General features: G+C 40.7%; 2 protein-coding genes across 7 annotated transcripts in view; one reads left to right on the forward strand and one right to left on the reverse strand.

Annotated features, from left to right (window-relative positions):
* The first annotated feature begins 8,883 nt into the window (after positions 1–8,883).
* Positions 8,884–18,074, forward strand: part of LOC123505070 (protein O-mannosyl-transferase Tmtc3-like) — a 1,048,098-nt gene continuing 1,038,907 nt past the window's right edge. The window contains exon 1 of the mRNA XM_045256101.1: positions 8,884–9,629. The gene's annotated coding sequence lies outside the window, so the exon portion shown is untranslated. The remainder of the gene's footprint in view (positions 9,630–18,074) is intronic.
* The window catches only part of LOC123505071, a 5,373-nt gene continuing 90 nt past the window's right edge, over positions 12,792–18,074 (reverse strand). The window contains exons 1-4 of one of the 6 annotated variants that reach the window (XM_045256104.1): positions 16,623–18,074; positions 15,710–15,973; positions 15,288–15,483; positions 12,792–15,027 (exon numbers count right to left, since the gene is read on the reverse strand). The exon at positions 16,623–18,074 is cut by the window's right edge and continues 89 nt beyond it. In XM_045256104.1, the coding sequence (XP_045112039.1) occupies positions 15,413–15,483; positions 15,710–15,973; positions 16,623–16,755 (468 nt within the window). In that variant the 5' untranslated portion in view covers positions 16,756–18,074 and the 3' untranslated portion in view covers positions 12,792–15,027; positions 15,288–15,412. The other 5 variants (XR_006675038.1, XR_006675041.1, XR_006675039.1 and 2 more) reach the window with 5 other exon arrangements.

The raw sequence follows: 18,074 nt of genomic DNA on the forward strand, positions 1-18,074 counted from the left end.
GTGTGATGAGGTGGTGTCTAGTGGTGCTGTCATGTGGTGGTGTCTGGTGTTAGTGTGTGGTGATCTCTGATGCTCGCATATGGTTATGGTAGTCGTGATGGTGGCATCGTGTGGTATGGTGTGGTGATGTGATGGTGACACTCACAAAGTAAACTGCTGTGTATGTGTGTGTGTGTGTGTGTGTCTGACCCGCCCACCAGTCACTAAGCTTTAGGTATAAATGGTGTTTAACTCAACTGTCACGTGACCTCGAGAGAGAGAGAGAGAGAGAGAGAGAGAGAATGGGGATGAAGGAGGTATGGGAAGCATGGGGATGAGGCAAGGAATATACAAGACGTAATATAGAATCTTTTGGGGTAGGGAGACGTGGAAGGGGAGAGGAAGTGGGGAGTCTTATGGTACACGTCACGTCAGAGGCAGCTTAGATTTATTAGCCAATGATAATTGCCATGAAAAAAAAAAAAATGACATGTAACTTTCATTAGAAGTACAGGTAGATAAACTGCTTCATCAAATAGAGAACCGACTATATATACGAGACAGCAGAACAGAACAGACCAATTAAGATATGTGGTGTAAATATTTCCATAATGGTAATAAATTATCAATAATAACATTAATAATAATGATAATAATAATAATAATAATAATAATAATAATAATAATAATAATAACAAAATAATAACAATGATAACATTAATAATAATAATAATAATAATAATAATAATAATAAATAATAATAGTAATAATGATAATATTAACAACAGCAACAATAACAACAACAAGAACAACAACAACAGCAGCAATGATAATGATAGTAATTATAACAACAAATGTATTGAAGAAAACAATAAAAAAAAAACACTGCTATTGGTAATGTGAGTGAGATTAACGTATTAATATTCAGGAATTAATATTCTTGGAATGCTTTGCTTGGCCTTGCCTTTATTGTGAAAATGCCCTTAATCATTCTGGTACCCGAGGCTCTTTAATCCATGGCAGTGAAGTCACTAATAGATACTGATAGATCTTCAGATGGCAGGTGACTAGTACATGTCAGTCAGGTGTTTGGTATGTAGCTGTTAGGAGACTGATAATTGTCAGTTATCACGTGATAGGTTGCTACATGCAATGGCGACAAAAATTACTATTACGTGGCAAATCGAGAGGTTGATGTGGTAGTGATTGTAAAAATTATAGGTGGCAGATATTGATTACTATGTGGCAGTTATTGTTAGTTACGTGACAAATAAGTGATAACAAGGCACTTAAATAACTTTTACATGGCTGCTAGGAAATTGTTATGTAGCAGTTAGAAATTGTTGGGTGGTGATTCGATTATTAGGTGATTGTTCTATGGTAGTTGCGTGTAACTAGTTAGACCATTGTTATTATTATAGTAATTAGACCAATCCGGCGATTGTTATACAATCGATTAGAACGCGCTGAGGGAAAGTTGGTATAAATTATAAATCTACACTCTCATTTACATGTTTTCCATTGTTACGTAAAATATCTGAAGAAACAAATGCCTGCCCCTCTCCCTCATAGCGCTCATCAAGCCAGCGAGGGTGGCAAAATAGGGGCTGTCACAGGGAAGCGCCCCGCCATTATCTTGGTTTATGGGCATAATAAGAGTGGCACGCAGACGGCCTTCAAACAGCTGGACGCGCGGGGGAAGGAGTAGTGTTGTCTCCTGCCAATGCCCCGCGTGTTGACAGGTTGTCACTGAAAGGCTCACGTGAAAGTTCAAAATAGGTGCAGTAAATATCTCTGCTGAGTGTTTGTATGTTGTGTACTGTAAGTAACGATGTGCATTTGTTTTGTTGCGATCATCTTGTTCTTGATATTTTCTTTCTTTGTCTTTCGTCCTTTCTTCTTGTTCTTGTTCTTGTTCTTCTTTTGCTTATTTTGCTCTGCGGAGTGTGATTTATGTACCCAGAGGTCTATATATTTATGTTATTTTTGGAAGCATCTTTCACACACACACACACACACACACACACACACACACACCACAAATTTTAGGTAATCTTCATATAAAAAATTAAATTGCTTTGCTACGCGTGACAATATATTGTGGTATGTCAGACATTTTAAACTTGGCAAGAACTGCAGTATTTGTGTGTGTGTGTGTGTGTGTGTGTGTGTGTGTGTGTGTGTGTGTGTGTGTGTGTGTGTGAGAGAGAGAGAGAGAGAGAGAGAGAGAGAGAGAGAGAGAGAGAGAGAGAGAGCAAAGAAAAGGCTCTGATGATACAGTCTTCCCGACGAAACTAAAAGCTCACAGGAGCTTTCATACATATTTTTTTTTTTTATTCAAATCGGGGTATTACGAAGCCCAGTGAATCTCATGCCTACAATGTCAAACATAAATAAACATGAAAATGAATTGATCACTTAATATCAGAAGCTCCGCAGAGAACAACAACTGAACAAAACGCAGGTATATAGGCCACTTAAAATATGTCTATTCAGAAACACTTTGTTCTCTCATAAACACTATTCTCAAAGGACACAGAAGTTAACAGACTGATTCTATTGTGTTTCGCCTGTTCATGATGTAGAAATGATAGCAAGCAGCCACGAGAACCAGAAAAACACCCTTAACCGCCCTGAGTACCATGACGTGTTTCCATATTCAATCTGCTTACTATTTGGTGTTATATATAGCTTCAGGAATTTATGTGAGGGATTGAAATAGTGAAGACTGTGGCCATTAATCTTCTGACCTCCATACACTTTTCCTTAATGTCAGTAAAATAGTCTAATGGTACACAAATCTCAAGGTAAAAATGTATTCCTGTATTGTATTGGTTAAGAATAGTTAAAATACCCTTGTCACTTAAACTAGAGCCTTTTGAAAATAGTGGAAGTGTGGCGCAAAAGTCTTTCAGAATATAGCCTTTTTTGGTTGCATCCGCTGGTGGGACGCGCCTTAAAACAATGCCGTGTTTAGGGATTAGTTCACATTTTCCTACCTTTTGGGGTGTCTCGGCGGCCATTAATCAGGTGTGTGTGTGGTCAGCCTTCATCCCGGGTGAGGCGCCATCCATTAAAGACTGTAGGCGTGACGTGTATCTTATCGTGGCGGAGGAAGAAGAGGAGGTAGTGAGAAAGGAAAACGAGAAGAGGCAGAGAAAGGAAGATGAGAAGAAAGTGGAGGAAGTAATCAAGAAATAAAAGAAAGATGAAAAGCAAAAGGAGAAAGTTGAATAGAGAAGGAGGGTAAAAAATCAAGGAAGAGATGCAGGATGAATAGGAGGAAGGGAAGCTCAAAGAAGATATGAAAATAAGGATAAAAAAAAAAGGGAGAGAAGGAGAGAATAGAGTATAAGGATTGTGATGTGATGAATATGCTACAGACAGAGAAAAACGTTATATATAGAAACATATTCTGAAACTCTTCGACACCTCACATTCACTCGATTCAAAAGGCTTTAGTGGAAATTGCAAGGGTTTTGAAGGGAATTTTTACGGCTCTAACGACAGATGGATAAGATTCCTACTGCACTATCAAAGAGAAAAAAAAAGAAAAGAAAAAACACTCGAGAACTGAACTAACCATCTCTAATGCCTCTGAAAATAGTCGTGGTAAGAGACCAAAATTATTGTAAGTACGAGAAGTAAAGAGAAAAGCAGTGATAATAATGATGACAATGATGATGATGATGATGATGAAGATGACAACGATGCAGAATAAAATATGATAGTGAAACAAAAAGGAACAGAGAAAAAGGAAAAACTACCAACCAAATAGCTAACCCCCACCACCGCAAAAAAAAAAAAATAAAAAAAAATAAAATAAATAAATAAATAGATAAAAAAGAATACACGGCAGTCAGAATTGAACACGGACAAATACAGAATGAAAAAGATGAAATGAAATAACACTCCAAACGCTCTGAACTGAGAGAGAGAGAGAGAGAGAGAGAGAGAGAGAGAGAGAGAGAGAGAGAGAGAGAGAGAGAGAAGAATCCTTTGTTGAACTAGTATATACATTGCAAAGGGAACAAGTAGGTGCGCGCGTCACTGAGCGGCAGGTAGGCGATAATTGCACGTCAGGCAGGTGTTGATTGACTGGCTGGTTTGTGGGGGAAGGGGAGAGAAGGAGCGTTGGTGGCTGGGTTGGTAGGAGAGGGCAGTGTGAAGGGAGCTGTGGTGGATGGGAGAGGCAGGGAGAGTGGAGGGAGAGGGGATAGAGGAAAGGCTGCCGGCGGTCTGAGAGAAGGAAGTGCGGAGAGGGACTGGTTGTTTGATGTTTGGATTGGCTGATTGAAAGGTTTGAGGCGCCGCAACAATGTGGTCGTGTGGTGCTGGCGTGAAAGGAAAAGGAAGTCTGGATGCTATGCTTGAAATCGGAGAAAGCATTGCGTAAATGGACGTTGCTGGAATAAAAGAAAATTCAATAGTATGAAGAGAACTACAAAAAACTCCAAATAGGAACGGACACTCGGGTACCTTTTTGATCTCAATACAATACCATAACAAAAGTTAGCTATAGAATGAGGGAAAATTTGACTACATAAAAAAAAATGATTTGCTACCTAGAGAGATGTATTTCCAAGTCAGTTAACTTAGAAGGAAGAACAACGGCCATAAATAATTCATTAATTTGGAAAGAAGGAAACAATTATGCTCGTATGTGAGAGATACTACGCACTTGATTACAGCAGAATTAGCAAGGCATAGGAAGGGATAGGAAAGGAGAGGTTATGAGGTAATGAAGATCAAGATAATATAAGTGTAGTACGATGGTGACGAATCTAAAATATTGGGCAAGAAAAGTAAGAGAGAGAGAAAGAAAAAAAAAAAAACTATTATGTTGCTTTTTATAGAAGTGTAGTGATTGAAAGGCGACATGGGATCTGCTACAGGTATACTACGCGGAATGAAAGTTGGTAAATATATGGTGAATACATCTATTCTATAATGAAATGACCTTGAAACGTTATGAGTGAGGTTCAAGATTTCAAAATATATACATGGTGGTGTAGTAGTAGATCATCTGATGCTACCTTGGCTGTTTTTTGTTTTTTCTTTCTTTCATTTTTTTCTGTTTATCTATTTACCTTATAAATGGAAGTTAAAGACATACCAGATAAAATATTAGTAACGTTACAGTTGAAACATACACTATATCAAATACAAGTTCTATACAATGTTGACTGTGTTAATTGCAGGGTCCAAGAAATATAGGTGAAAATAGTACACGCTTATAATAAAATATGCAATAGTCGAAAATTGAAAATAACTGAGAATACAAGTAAAGCAATGACTAAAAATAATAGCTTTAAAATAGTAATGATAATCTACATGCTCCTGTATCATAAACATCGTCAGAAGCAGTCTGTAACCACGGTGAGAGCACGAGAAGTGAGACAACTGCATGACTGTAAGCGTCCGATGTGCAAATAAAATAAAGAAACATGAGAGGAAAGACATGAGAAACGGCCTTGCAATGGGAGACCCTGTTGAATCTGTGATGATAAAAGAATGGCAATGGGCGCAGAGGAAAGTGGAGATATCAAAGCATGGGAATCCGGTGACAGAAAGCAGAGGGTGCAGATATATCAGTGTTTGAATGAACCAATGGTGCGGCTGAATAAAAGCAAGAGTAGAGAATATCCATTTGACATTTTCTAGATAAGGCGAATGTGTACATTTTGGATTAGGAAAAGGAAGATCACCTGTAACACATAAAATCGGCTGGGTTACTAGGGAAAAATGATATATGAATAGGAAATATATATGTAGGTATGTGATGTGTCGTTGTAGAAATATTGGTGTGGTTAGGCACCTTGTAAAGAATTAAATAAAGAAGGCTTTCAAATGATAGATATGGGTGAGAGAAGGGCAAGATTGAGTATGGATAAAGATTTTGGGTATGATTTTATGTGGATTTGGGAGTTTTGAAGAAATAAGCTTTACATGAGAGAGAGAGAGAGAGAGAGAGAGAGAGAGAGAGAGAGAGAGAGAGAGAGAGAGAGAGAGAGAGAGAGAGATGAATACTATCCAAGCCAGAAAACTCGTTAATGTTGAAGTGGAAGTGAAGAGAGTTTTGCCAGTTGCTGATATCAATGACGCGTGAATGTCAATCTGGCAAGAATTTTTGTATCCTTCCCAGTTAATAGAATACGTTATTGACCAGTGTCTTCAAATATTAAACGCAAGGGAATTATTCATTTATTTAACCAACCAACCCTTGCACCTGCGTGACCAGTATACAGGACTCACTCCCCAGCCCAGCTTCCACCTGACTAACGCCACTCATGGGAGCCAAACGTCTTTTATTATGTCACACGCTGTCCGTCACCTGATTACCTAGGAAATAATCTTCTTCTTCTTCTTCTTCTTCTTCTCCTTCTTATGAAAGCGTTTACTGTTGAGCTATTCTTACGGTTTTTCTTTTTTTTTTTTTTTATTCCCTCCTGCAACATCGAAGCGTCTTTTCATTTCAAATCCTTAGCTGGCGCCGCCGTCCCCCATCCTCTTCATTCTCGCCTCGGCAGGTGTATCACTGAGATAAGCGAGAGGAGGTTATCAGTGGGACGCAGCACGCGAGGCAGGCGGGAAAGGAGGTAAAGAAAAAAGCTCTCCTCTCACACTCCTCCCCGTCCCTTCTCCTCCATCATCCAGCCGATCAGGGAAAAGCCTTGTCGTCTTCCAATAATTAATTAATATGGCGACGAAAATATCTTTTAAGAACACAGTAAAAGTTTGTTGATGATGAAGGCGTCGTGAGGATAAGCCCTCCACTCCCCCAAGCTCCCCAGAGAGGCGCGTCCCTTAAAAACAGGCGGTTGGTGGTGCGGTGCCAATACTGTTGTGGCCGTACTGTGTTGATGCCAGGGCCACGTGCGTAGAGCCGTGTTATCATGGTGTGCATGCAGCCTCAGTGTTTACCTTGAGGAGTACTGTGACAACTTTTTTTTTTTTATGTAATTTCATCTGATTTTAAATCGTCTGTCGTCTTTAAATTCACCTGTCCTACTTGCCAACCACGATGAATAGGCAGCACTTTACGCTACTAGAAATCAATGAGACGAACAGTAATAATGATAATAATAATAATAATAATGATAATGATAATAATAATAATGATAATAATAATAATAATAATAATAGTAATAATATTATTATCATTATTATTATCATTATTATTATTATTATTATTATTATTATTATTATTATTATTATTATTATTATCATTATATTATTCTTATCATCACTATTATTATTATCATTATTATTATTATTATTATTATTATTATTATTATTATTATTATTATTATTATTGTTATCATTATTAATGATAACAATTATTTATCATTATTAATGATAGTAGTTATCATTATTAATGATAACTACTACTACTACTACTACTACTACTACTACTACTACTAGTAATAATAAACATGCATTCATAATTCATACATACATACATACATACATGCATACATATAACAAGTCTGTCTCGCCTAAAGAGAGGGTAGCCACGGTCTGAACACAATTGTACTGCATACATAACCTGCTTTTTTTTTTTGTATCAGTTTGTAAAGTTTTGTACAGGAAAATTATTTAAGGCCAGCAGGAAACAACTTTTGTTTTCTGGCTGTGATAATTTGCTCCACTTCATTCCTGGATTTTCATTATTATGGAGTCCGTGATGCCGGCTGGGCGGCGGATTATTCAGAAGAGTGGCCGTGGCATGGCTGACGTAAAAGGTGCATTGTGATTTCCCCATTGTGGCTCCAAGGCCCATTGTTCTCTCTTCTGTCTCAAGAATTCTAGACAAAGACATTTTATTTATATGAGGGCGCCATCGGTATACGACCTTCTATGTATTTCTTTCTTTCTTACTTTTATACCCTACGCACATCATGAGATGGAACACTCATGGAGGATGAAAACTTTATATTTTCCTCAGTTTTCTCTTCGCATTAGACGAACACATAGTGCACCGCTGCTCCACGAATGCTCTTGTTATAAGTAAAGAGTGAGGGGAATAGATTGCTTGATGAAGCTCTTCCACCATCATTCTTTGCACTTATGATTATTCTATTATCAAACTTACCATTCCTCTCGTCACAGCCTGTGGCCTCTTTTATGTGGTGACGGCGGTCGGCCTGTTGTAGGAAGCAATTTCCATTCAGGGATGTTAAAGCCAATTGCTTCTCTTCACCTACAAATTTCTTCTAAGAACATTACCGAACACTGTTGTTCCTTTATATAACCTTTTCACTGCTAACATGGTTTTTCTCAGTTACCTCCAACATATTTTATACTATTGTCACTTAGTCCATAGTCTAGACTCGAGACTGGTTCCCAAAGAAGAGGGTGTTCTCCCCACGGGGACGTTAAGGCATCTGCTCAGAAAATCATTGTTTGGTTAGAACAATGAAACAATTCCAAGAACAAGTAGACTATCTGTCCTTATATGCGTGCAGAGTTTGGAAAGCAGTGCGTATATACAAGATATTAGCCTATCTATTTTTTCCACTGTGTCTACGCAAATTATATCTATTCGGTGCTGTGAGTGTTAACAGAGAACAGCCATAGTTGAAAGTGAGAAGGAGTTAACAGCAAGGGGGTGGGTCGGCCCCCTCCTGAGTCTCCTCCAGCGGCAGCGGCAGCGGCAGGACGAGTGTCTTTCCATGCCAACAGATGGCGGTGAGGGAGGAAACTCTTTTAGCGGACGCGCAAAGTCTTTGCAAAACATATAAACAAGTTTGGCTGTGAATGAAAATATATAAATATGCACATTTGTGAAAGACTTTTAGTGTAGAAAATAGTGTTCGACCTGGAATTTGGCGGAAAGTGCCTTGACTTGACCCAATATACCAGAATTCTTGAGATACATCCAGCTGGTCCCCTAGCGAGAAAATAGTGCTGGAATCAAAACAAACTGGATTGTTTTCTTTGACTATATTCGTTGTTATGTGACAGCGTGTTCTTCGGCGGACGAACGTGGCATGGAGAGTGAGGTGTTGTGGCCTTGAGGGAGAGCAGGGTGACGTAGTGGCGGCGTGACAGTGCTCCTGAGTGGTGGGAAGAGGCTGTTTGGGACCTGCTTCCTGGAGGGCGGCTCAGACCTGACCTATTTTTTCGTGTGTTTTTGTCCCATGCGAGGCTCTGCTCTCTTGATTTTGCACCGCTATCACCTCATTACTCTCTAAGCACGAGTGTTAATTAAGAACCTATATAAAGGATGTAGGTGTGACGATCTATTGGACGACAGTTCACTTTTATAATACTATAGTGGTAATACAACGTCTATAATAATAACAGTAGTTATTAATGATATTTTTGGATTAAGCTGTTCGGTGTGAGCCCTGTGCAGGTGTCTGAAATAACACCAACCTGAGTTTTTACAACTTTGATTAAATGAAGTTCAGTTTTGCTTGACATCAGATGTAAGAATGCCTCTCGTGAATGACAATGCAGTGTTATTGCTGATGTGAAGACTGCACTGGTCTACTAGAAATACTGTGCTAGTGGTGGGTGAAGTGAAAAGACACTCGGCGTTTGGCATTCAGAGAACAGCATAGGGGTTGCTGTGCCTCTGGTGGCCCAGCCATTGGAAGTTAGACCTTGTTAAGAAGTATTATGGAAATCTCAGTTTGATTAAGGTATGAAAAATCTAAAGTTTATCCTGTGAACCATATACTCCTCTACTTCTAATGACTTCACTGTTGTAGTATGACAAATATTTTCTATAATGTGTTAGATATTGTATTGCCTCAAGGATAGATCAATCTCTAATATAGGTTACTCACCTGGTTAGCCACCCTTAGCTCCCAAACCAGAAAAATATAACGAAGAGTAGGAAAATGGGTACGCCAGTCTTTAGATGTAGATTACTGGATGATTGTAACAAACTGTGAGTGGACTGGAATGTGTACCCATTGAAACTGTTCAGAAATGCAGCATATATTATTGTGCAGCAAACAGCAGCACATGTGTGTATGCATATTACTCCACAAAGTTGTACAGAATGTCGCCTAAATGACTGTGAAGGGCTGATCTGAAGGATGGCAGCGAGTTCAGAGCAACAACATGGTCAGGCAAAGAATTCCATAAACGGACACACCGGAATGAGAAAATCAAGATCTAAGATCCACTGAACTGTACTGGTGAGCTAATTTAAAACGGTGTCCACGAGTATGTACGTGTGGTGTTGTGATGAATAAATCCTCGGGAGAGATAGAACACTCAGAGTGGAAGATCTTCCAGTACTTTATTACGTCAGCACGAGTAAGGCGTCCATGTACAGAATAGAGGTCAAGAGTTAACAAATGCTCTTTGTAGGACAGTCCAGTCATTCCGTCTATGTGTCGAGTCCACGACCTCTGAACACTTTCTAGCATCTTTAGGTCTCCAAGATAACATGTGTTCCATAGGCATGAACAGTATTCTAGTAGTGGTCTTACATGTGTAATAAACAGATTTAGCATGAAATTCTGTGATCTACAAATAGTTGCTTTTAGTAAATTTGCTGCCAGACCTGTAGCCTTGTTAACTGTGGTTTTTATGTGCATGTGGAAGCGTAAAGAAGTGTCAACCAGTACACCAAGATCCTTGTGGGCATTAACCTTTTGTATATCTGTACTATTGAGTAAGTAGGTGTTATATGGGCCTATGTCTTGGTCTGGAAAAGTGCCTCTGTTGAATCTCAGTGTGACACACTTATCTATATTTAAAGAAAGCCCCCAGGAGTTAGATATTCTATATATAGAGTTGATATCACGTTGGCAGTTAAATATGTCAACAACCGTATGGGTGTGCTGCAAGTTACGAATGGGCAGATAAATCTTTAGATCATCAGCAAATATTTTGCAGTCACTCTTTATGTAAGACGGTAAGTGGTTTACATAGCTTTGTAAAGCACAGAGCTGAGTGGACAGTGCTGATAAAGTAATTACTTTTGTCTTGTCAAACTGAAGAAATTTTTCTTACAGGTTGCTGGTTGTGTTAAGGCAAAGGTCCATGATATGTACTAAAACTTAGTTTTGCTTGTACATGTCTCACAGGGAAGCGCTCTGGGGAAGTTAATACATTTAGCAATCCGTCATTGTCACAAATGTGTATGTATCTGTATTTAGAAAAATTCAGTGCTTTTATTCCTGTCTGGTGATGATATTTGGCATAGGCACACTGCTGATGATTGGGTCTTACTACATGCCTCATGTAAGGTACATAAGAAAATAAGGGAAGATGTAAGAGGCATCAGGCCTACACGTGGCAGTCCCTGTATGAGCATCATACCTTATTCCACCCATCACTCATCCATAAATTTGTCTAATCATCCTGACAATAATATTGCATGTCTATTTGAATATGTGGAGAAATTTTCATTAGTTGATTTGTTATATTTTGGGATAGACTATATAGTATTATTATTGCCTAAAGTTATTCATTAAATATTGTAAGACTGGTATAGAGAAAACTTTGAAACATTGATTTATGGGGTTAGTACAATGCAGTAGCAGATCAGCTCTTGGCTTATCTGAAACATTGATTTATGGGGTTAGTACAATGCAGTAGCAGATCAGCTCTTGGCTTATCTGCAAATTTGAAGACTTGTATCTTGCTCAGTTAAGCTTTCACTGAATGGAATTAATTCTTATGTTAATTGAGCAACAAGAACTTAGTAACTACTAATTGATTAAGCAATTTGATTTTTGACTGGCAAAATTAATAAGTTGGAAACTTATTGGTTATAGTCATAAAACCCAAATCAGAAACAATATGAAGAAATCAGTGCACCACATGCAAAGGCCAACTTAAGACAGGCATGTATTTTATTTTTTGAGATCACATTTGATAAGGTAACTTCTGTTACATGTTAATAGTAGAAATCTTACTGGATGTTATATGTGGAACTGAAAGGGAAGCAGTATTTGTGTACAAAATAATTTTTAGATTTTGTTTAGAGTGGAGAACCAGACGAAGCATGATGTACAGGATCGCCGTGTCATTTGGAAGGTCATTAGCTTGCTTATCATGACAAAGTTACCCATTGTCTTCATTATCTTGTACTCCAGAATTACCTTAGGCATAAGAGATCGAGTAACGTTAGTACTTCAGAATCTTGTAAAGTTTTCAGAATCGTGTAACATTTTTAGTACTCCAGAATCGCCTTATGCATAAAAAATTGAGTCGCCTTATGCATAAAAAATTGAGTAACATTTTTAGTGACTTGTTTTCTCACCACAATCTTCAGGCAGTCGCCTTATGCATAAAAAATTGATTAAAAGGTGAGGCAATAAAAACAGAGCTTATCAGTGTATCTTGTTATGGATTAGGTATCAGGAAAGAGTGGTTCCGAGACTAATGAAATAATTTTAGTTATAAATGTGCAAAAAAAAAAAAGTCAAAACAGAGTTAACAGCTATCCATAATTCTTAGGTATTATAAAGATCCCTTCAGACAGTTCAGTATGGCATGGTAGAGGGAAATATACATGAATTATGTGTTAATAACAATTCCCTTGTTCCCAATTCAAATGGCAAAAAATGGTTTTCATTAGAAAATTAAAACTCATTAAATACTTAACAATTATTGAATGAGGATTGAGGTTGGACAAAGTAACAAGGTAAAACCAAGACGTGTTGTATATACGTACATAGATTTACTGATGATGCTACTAAGTACCAATACTGATAACAGTATACAAGATTGTTACTCACAGCCATATATTGCAAGGTGCAAAATGCCATCACTGGCCTGTCTCCTCTAAACTGGGCCCAGGATGAACTACACTTAACCCAGTGGGGGCAGTAATAAACATCTTCAAATGGTTCCAAGTTTACTAGACTTGCAAAAACAGATACACAATAAAACAACAACAAAAGGGACACTGCACACCACCCGGCTCTCACCACGAGTCACCCTCCAGAGGGAAAGAGGGCCAGAGGAACACTGGAGGCAGAATCGTTGAGTGCCAGGAAGCAGGTAGAGGGTGAAGCCAGGGCAGCAGAAGAGAGGCCAGTCCTTGGGGAGTCCAGGGAGTTCTCTGCCGTTTGGGTGTTGGCGAGGCTCGAGGTAGACTTGGTCAGGTGTTCACTGGGGCCTCAAGACGTGATGTGACCAGAATTAGCAGGTTCTCGAGACATACGTGGTAGAGAGAAGCGAGTGAAGTGTCGCTCGGGAGTGGCTGAACGATCCAGAATGAGGTGGTGTTCTGCCCTTTACATAACTCTCCCCTCCAAGAGACTAGCCATGGTAGTCTTGTAGAACACCACTCCTAGGGAATGCGATACCTTCTGGAGAAAAGATATGATAGAAGAACACATCTAAAACTCAAGTGAGGAGGTCGGCACATAGATCGTCAACACCAGCAACATGAACGACCCTGAATTTGTATGGTTGCAGCCCTAGACTCCATTGGAGATGATCATTCTTGCACTTGAAGGTGTGCATATAGGTGAGGGGTTTGTGATCCGTTTCCAAAATAAATTCTCTCCAAGGTAAAAAGAAACCTTGAGAATGGAGAATACTATACCTAGGTATTCCCTCTCAATGGTTGAATACCGGGTTTCCCTGGGGAGCAGTTTTCTGCTAGCATACACAACCGGATGAGGAATGCCAAGATGATATTGAAGTAAAACCTCTCCAATCCCTTCGGTGGAAGCGTCCGTCCTAAGTACAACAGGACGGCTAGGATCAGAGAGACGAAGTATGGGTTTAGAAGAGGATTAATTTGAGCTGGTTGAAACAGGCCTGCAACTTGTCCATCCAGGGAAGGGGCTCACGAACAGTCTTTCTTAGCAGATCAGTCAGAGGGCCAGTGAGGAAGGATGCCTGAAAGACTTAGAAACTCACTATTCCAATAAATCCTCATAGAAGTTTCTTAGTGGACAGGGGTGGTATCTTTCACTATGTCACGGTAGGGTTGAAGACAGTCACCTCCCAAAATGAATCCATGGGTCCTGATCCTGTCCAGCACAGCATGAAGGGTCTTTAAATGCAGGGCTCAGTCTGGGAAGTATATAAAAACCTCATCAAAATAGAACACGTTTGCGAGTCCCAAGAGAACAATGCGCAAGAGCTCAATATAGGTGGCAGAAGCAGTGACCAGGCCAAAAGGTAGTCTGGTGAACAACATTAGGCCCAAGTGGGTTGGGAAGGCTGTCAGCAGCATGGCTCTGTCAAAGGGACTTGACAATAAGCCTTGCAGACCCAACTCAGTGAAGAATCTTGAACCAAAAATCTTGTACATACCTTCCTCAATGTTACAGTTGGGCTCAGCCTAGACGATGTTGAGTTGACAGTAGTCGATGGCCATCTCTGATAAGCGTTGTCTGGCTTAGGAACCAAAGCAGGTACCTTCCTCAATGTTGCAGCTGGGCTCAGCCTAGATGTTGAGTTGACAGTAGTCTATGGCCATCTGATAAGTGTTGTCTGGCTTAGGAACCATCACGACGGCGAATGTTGAGAAGACCGTTGGATGATTCCTTTCAAAAACGTCCTGTTCAAAGAAATGCTTTAGATGGACAGGGACAGGGTAAATCTTTGTGCTGATGCAGCCAGTGGTAGTTAGGACAATATTATGTTCAACAGAGGAAGTACACCCAGGAACAGAAAACTGACAGGAGATACTCTATGTCAGCTTCTTGTTGACAAGTTAAATTCAGTTTGATCCTGGATCGTCTATCCTCGTCTGAGCAGCCATCAGGTGTCACTGGCAAAGAGTTGCATTCGTCCTCGGTGTCGTCTCCACAAATAAGTGGTTGTTCTCCAGGACACACTCTTCCTCTTCGGGCGTTTAATCTTCAGGTGTTGACACTTCGTCTAAGACTTCGGCAAAGCTGGAACTAACCTTTCCAAGATGTTTCCTGGAATCACTGGGAAGGACTTCAGGTTGAAACTGTCTATCTTGACACTAGGTCAAAGTAGGTCTTATATTTCGAGGCACTGAGGTCTGCATTGTTGGCGGCGATCTGCAGTCTCTGCTAGCTTCTGCTGTACCACGTAGTGGAAAGCAAATCAGTCGTCGTCCTTCAGTTGCAGTCCTCCCATAGATCTCTAAGGGTGGAGAGAGGTCCCTGAACAGTCCTTCCATAGATAAGTTCGAAGACGGAGAAACCGGTTCTATTGCCTGGTATCTCCGAAGGCAAATAATACAGGAATCAAGTATCTGCCACTCAAGGGCAATCCTTACAGAGCTTTCACAGGGAAGGTTAAGTGGTGCATGTAGACGTTCAATGTGACCATTAGTGCTAGCATGAAATAGTTGTAAATAAAGGCTTGACCCCTAACAACATGAAGTTCTGTAAATTGGGTACCTTGATCAGTGAGAATTTCTCGTGGTATACCAACTGTAGCGAAGATGGAGAGTAAGGCCTCAGCAAACAGATGGTGTCCATTTCCTTCAGTGGCACGGCTTCTGGGAACCCAGTGGCGTAGTTGATTAAAGTGAGTATGTACCTGTGGCCTTCTGAGGATGGGAGAGACAGTGGTCCAACCAAATCAACCGCCACTCTGGAAAAAGGTTCTGTTATAATTGGAAGAGGATGGAGAGGTGTTAGTCAGACTTTCTTTGGCAGACATTCGTCGACAGAAGTCTAATATCCGCACCCATCCCAGATGAAGTGGCTGGATACCTTAAAGAAAGTCTTTCCGTGATAGAAATAACCTGCTAAAGGGTTTTCATGGCCAACAGACAGGCTTATTGGTTGACAATTCTAAGGAACAAGAGTGAGCTTACCAACTTTTGCTGGAGGTTTCAAGGTCCGGTACAGCGAAGGTAACAGCGAAGGTAACAAACTAGAGCCATCTTTTGTCCACTCCTCTTCACCTGTGTTAACCTTGTGACCAAGAGACGGACACTCTTCTTGAAGACAAGCGAAATCCTCTGGAGTCACGTCCAAGGGTTGCAATTCTAGCAAAACTAGAGGATGAACACGCTCCATTCTGCTACTGCGGGTTTCTACAGCATATGCTCGCATTAATGGCAGCTCCTCTTCTGAGGCTGGAAGAGAAGAGGCAGTGGGCTGAGAAGACCGAAGCATAGCCAAATCACTGACTGAGGTTTGGAGCAAGGAGGATGGTGCTTTGCTATTCATGAGAGACGTCTCATCAGCAAGAGGCACCGCCTTCTCCGAGACGATCATGCAGTTGCAGCCGGTGTCTGACGGTAGTATCCCAGCAGCTGTTGATCGTGCCAGCAACTGCATAATCTGGGAGAGACCGCTCATCCATACAAAATCCTACGTTTTATTTGTCCTGTGGTTCTTTAAAGGCTGTTATGGTAGGTAGATCTCCCAGTGGCTCCGCCGGAGTTCTGCTTAGGGTAGGCGTTGTGAACTGCAGACCAAACATCAGCCTTAGCCACAGCAGACTTAAGGTTGGTGGTATCCTTCTCCTTTAAGAATCGTAAGAAAGGGAAGCAATGAACTGATCTAATATGATCAACTCACGAAGGGATTCAAACGTTGGTGAAATATGACAACACCTAGGAGTCAAATAGCTGCTGAAGACGGGTCGACATCTGGCGGTAATTTTCCCACTCTGATCTTAGTTCCTGAAGTCTACCCGGTACCTGTCAGGAGAGCCCTTTTTAGGAGATTAGTCACTTATGGTATCAGTGCTAAAGGTGGAATAAAGTTCAACAGCTTTACCTGTCAGTAGACTCCCAAGTCTAATAGCAAGAGACTCCTCGTCGATTAAGAGCGTGGCAATACGCTCAAATCTGGTCAGGTAGGCAGTGATGTCCTTGGTAAACTGGAAGCTTCCGTCCTCGCACGCCAGCATCGGGACATGGGTAGGACGTGCTCCCGACTCTAAACCAAGCTTCAACTCGGCAAGTTCAAATTCCCGTCCCGCTCTCGTTCGTCCCGTTCTCGTTCCTCACGCTCCCGGTCCTTAATCCTGTCTTCCCGTTCACGTTCTCTCTTGAGAGGCGGAGCTTTACTGCAAGCTCAGCGAAATTAGACATCTTAGACATAATAGAACCAAAACTAACAAACCCAACAACAAAAAAATTTTGACATGAAATATGCAAGTACACACCCAAGCAGATAAAATTTCTCATAGGTAGGGGTAGAAAAGAAAAATTTATCAAGTGCACAACCACACCCAAAGATGTATCAAAAATCTCAGGTAGATAGAAGTTACTTAACCACTCGCACCACAACCAAGCAAAACGTACACAAATAGTTACAAGTAAACCCCACAACGACACTCCTCACACAAGGTGCACATGTACAGAAGCACTGACTGGCAAACACCGAGCATAACTAGTTCCTCTATAGGAGCAATGACTACTCCACAATTACGTCTAGGCGACGAAATAAGACATCAAAATACTGCTACCCAAACCACAGTAAGGTACTGTGAACTAGCCGTAATCTCCAGATTTGCGGCTGCTCGTTACAAGAGAAAAGGGTGGTTGAATGGTTGAAAGGCACTGGACCTGCACTTAAGGGGTGGTTGAAAGGCACTGGATATGCACTTAAGTGTATATTAGAGGACACGTGGGTCTGCACCTAATCTCCTCAATTCACCGAGGCCGAACGCATAATTACACAATACATCCGAGAAGGCAAAACACTGCACCACTGAAACAGTTCGATATAGAAAAACTGGTTAAACAGTAAGAGTTGGCACAACTTAGCATTAACACATCCAACACCCCAAAGTGTCCGTAGTTCAATATCCTGGCGAGGTCGCCAAAATGTAAGTAATAACTTACTGGTTTGGTCTATTTGTTGCGGGGGCGAAACCCCATCACTAGCATGTCCCCTCTAAACCGATCCCCAGGATGAACTACACTTACCCCGATGGAGATGGGAATAAACAGCTTCGAATGGTTCCAATTATCCTAGACTTGCAAGAAACATACGCAGTATAACAAAAGAAAAATTACGCACCACCCAGCTTTCACCAAGAGTCTCCCTCCAGAGCGAATGATGGCCAGAGGAACACTAATCTCACCAACACTGGAAGCAGACTCGTTGACGGCGCCGGGAAACGGGTAGAGAATGAAGGCAGGGCAGTAGAGATGAGACCAGTCCTTGGAGAGTCCAGGGAGTTCTCTGCCGTCTGGGTGTTGGCGAGGCTCGAGGTAGACT

This window comes from Portunus trituberculatus, chromosome 17, assembly GCF_017591435.1.
Source record: "Portunus trituberculatus isolate SZX2019 chromosome 17, ASM1759143v1, whole genome shotgun sequence".
Taxonomy (NCBI): domain Eukaryota; kingdom Metazoa; phylum Arthropoda; class Malacostraca; order Decapoda; family Portunidae; genus Portunus; species Portunus trituberculatus.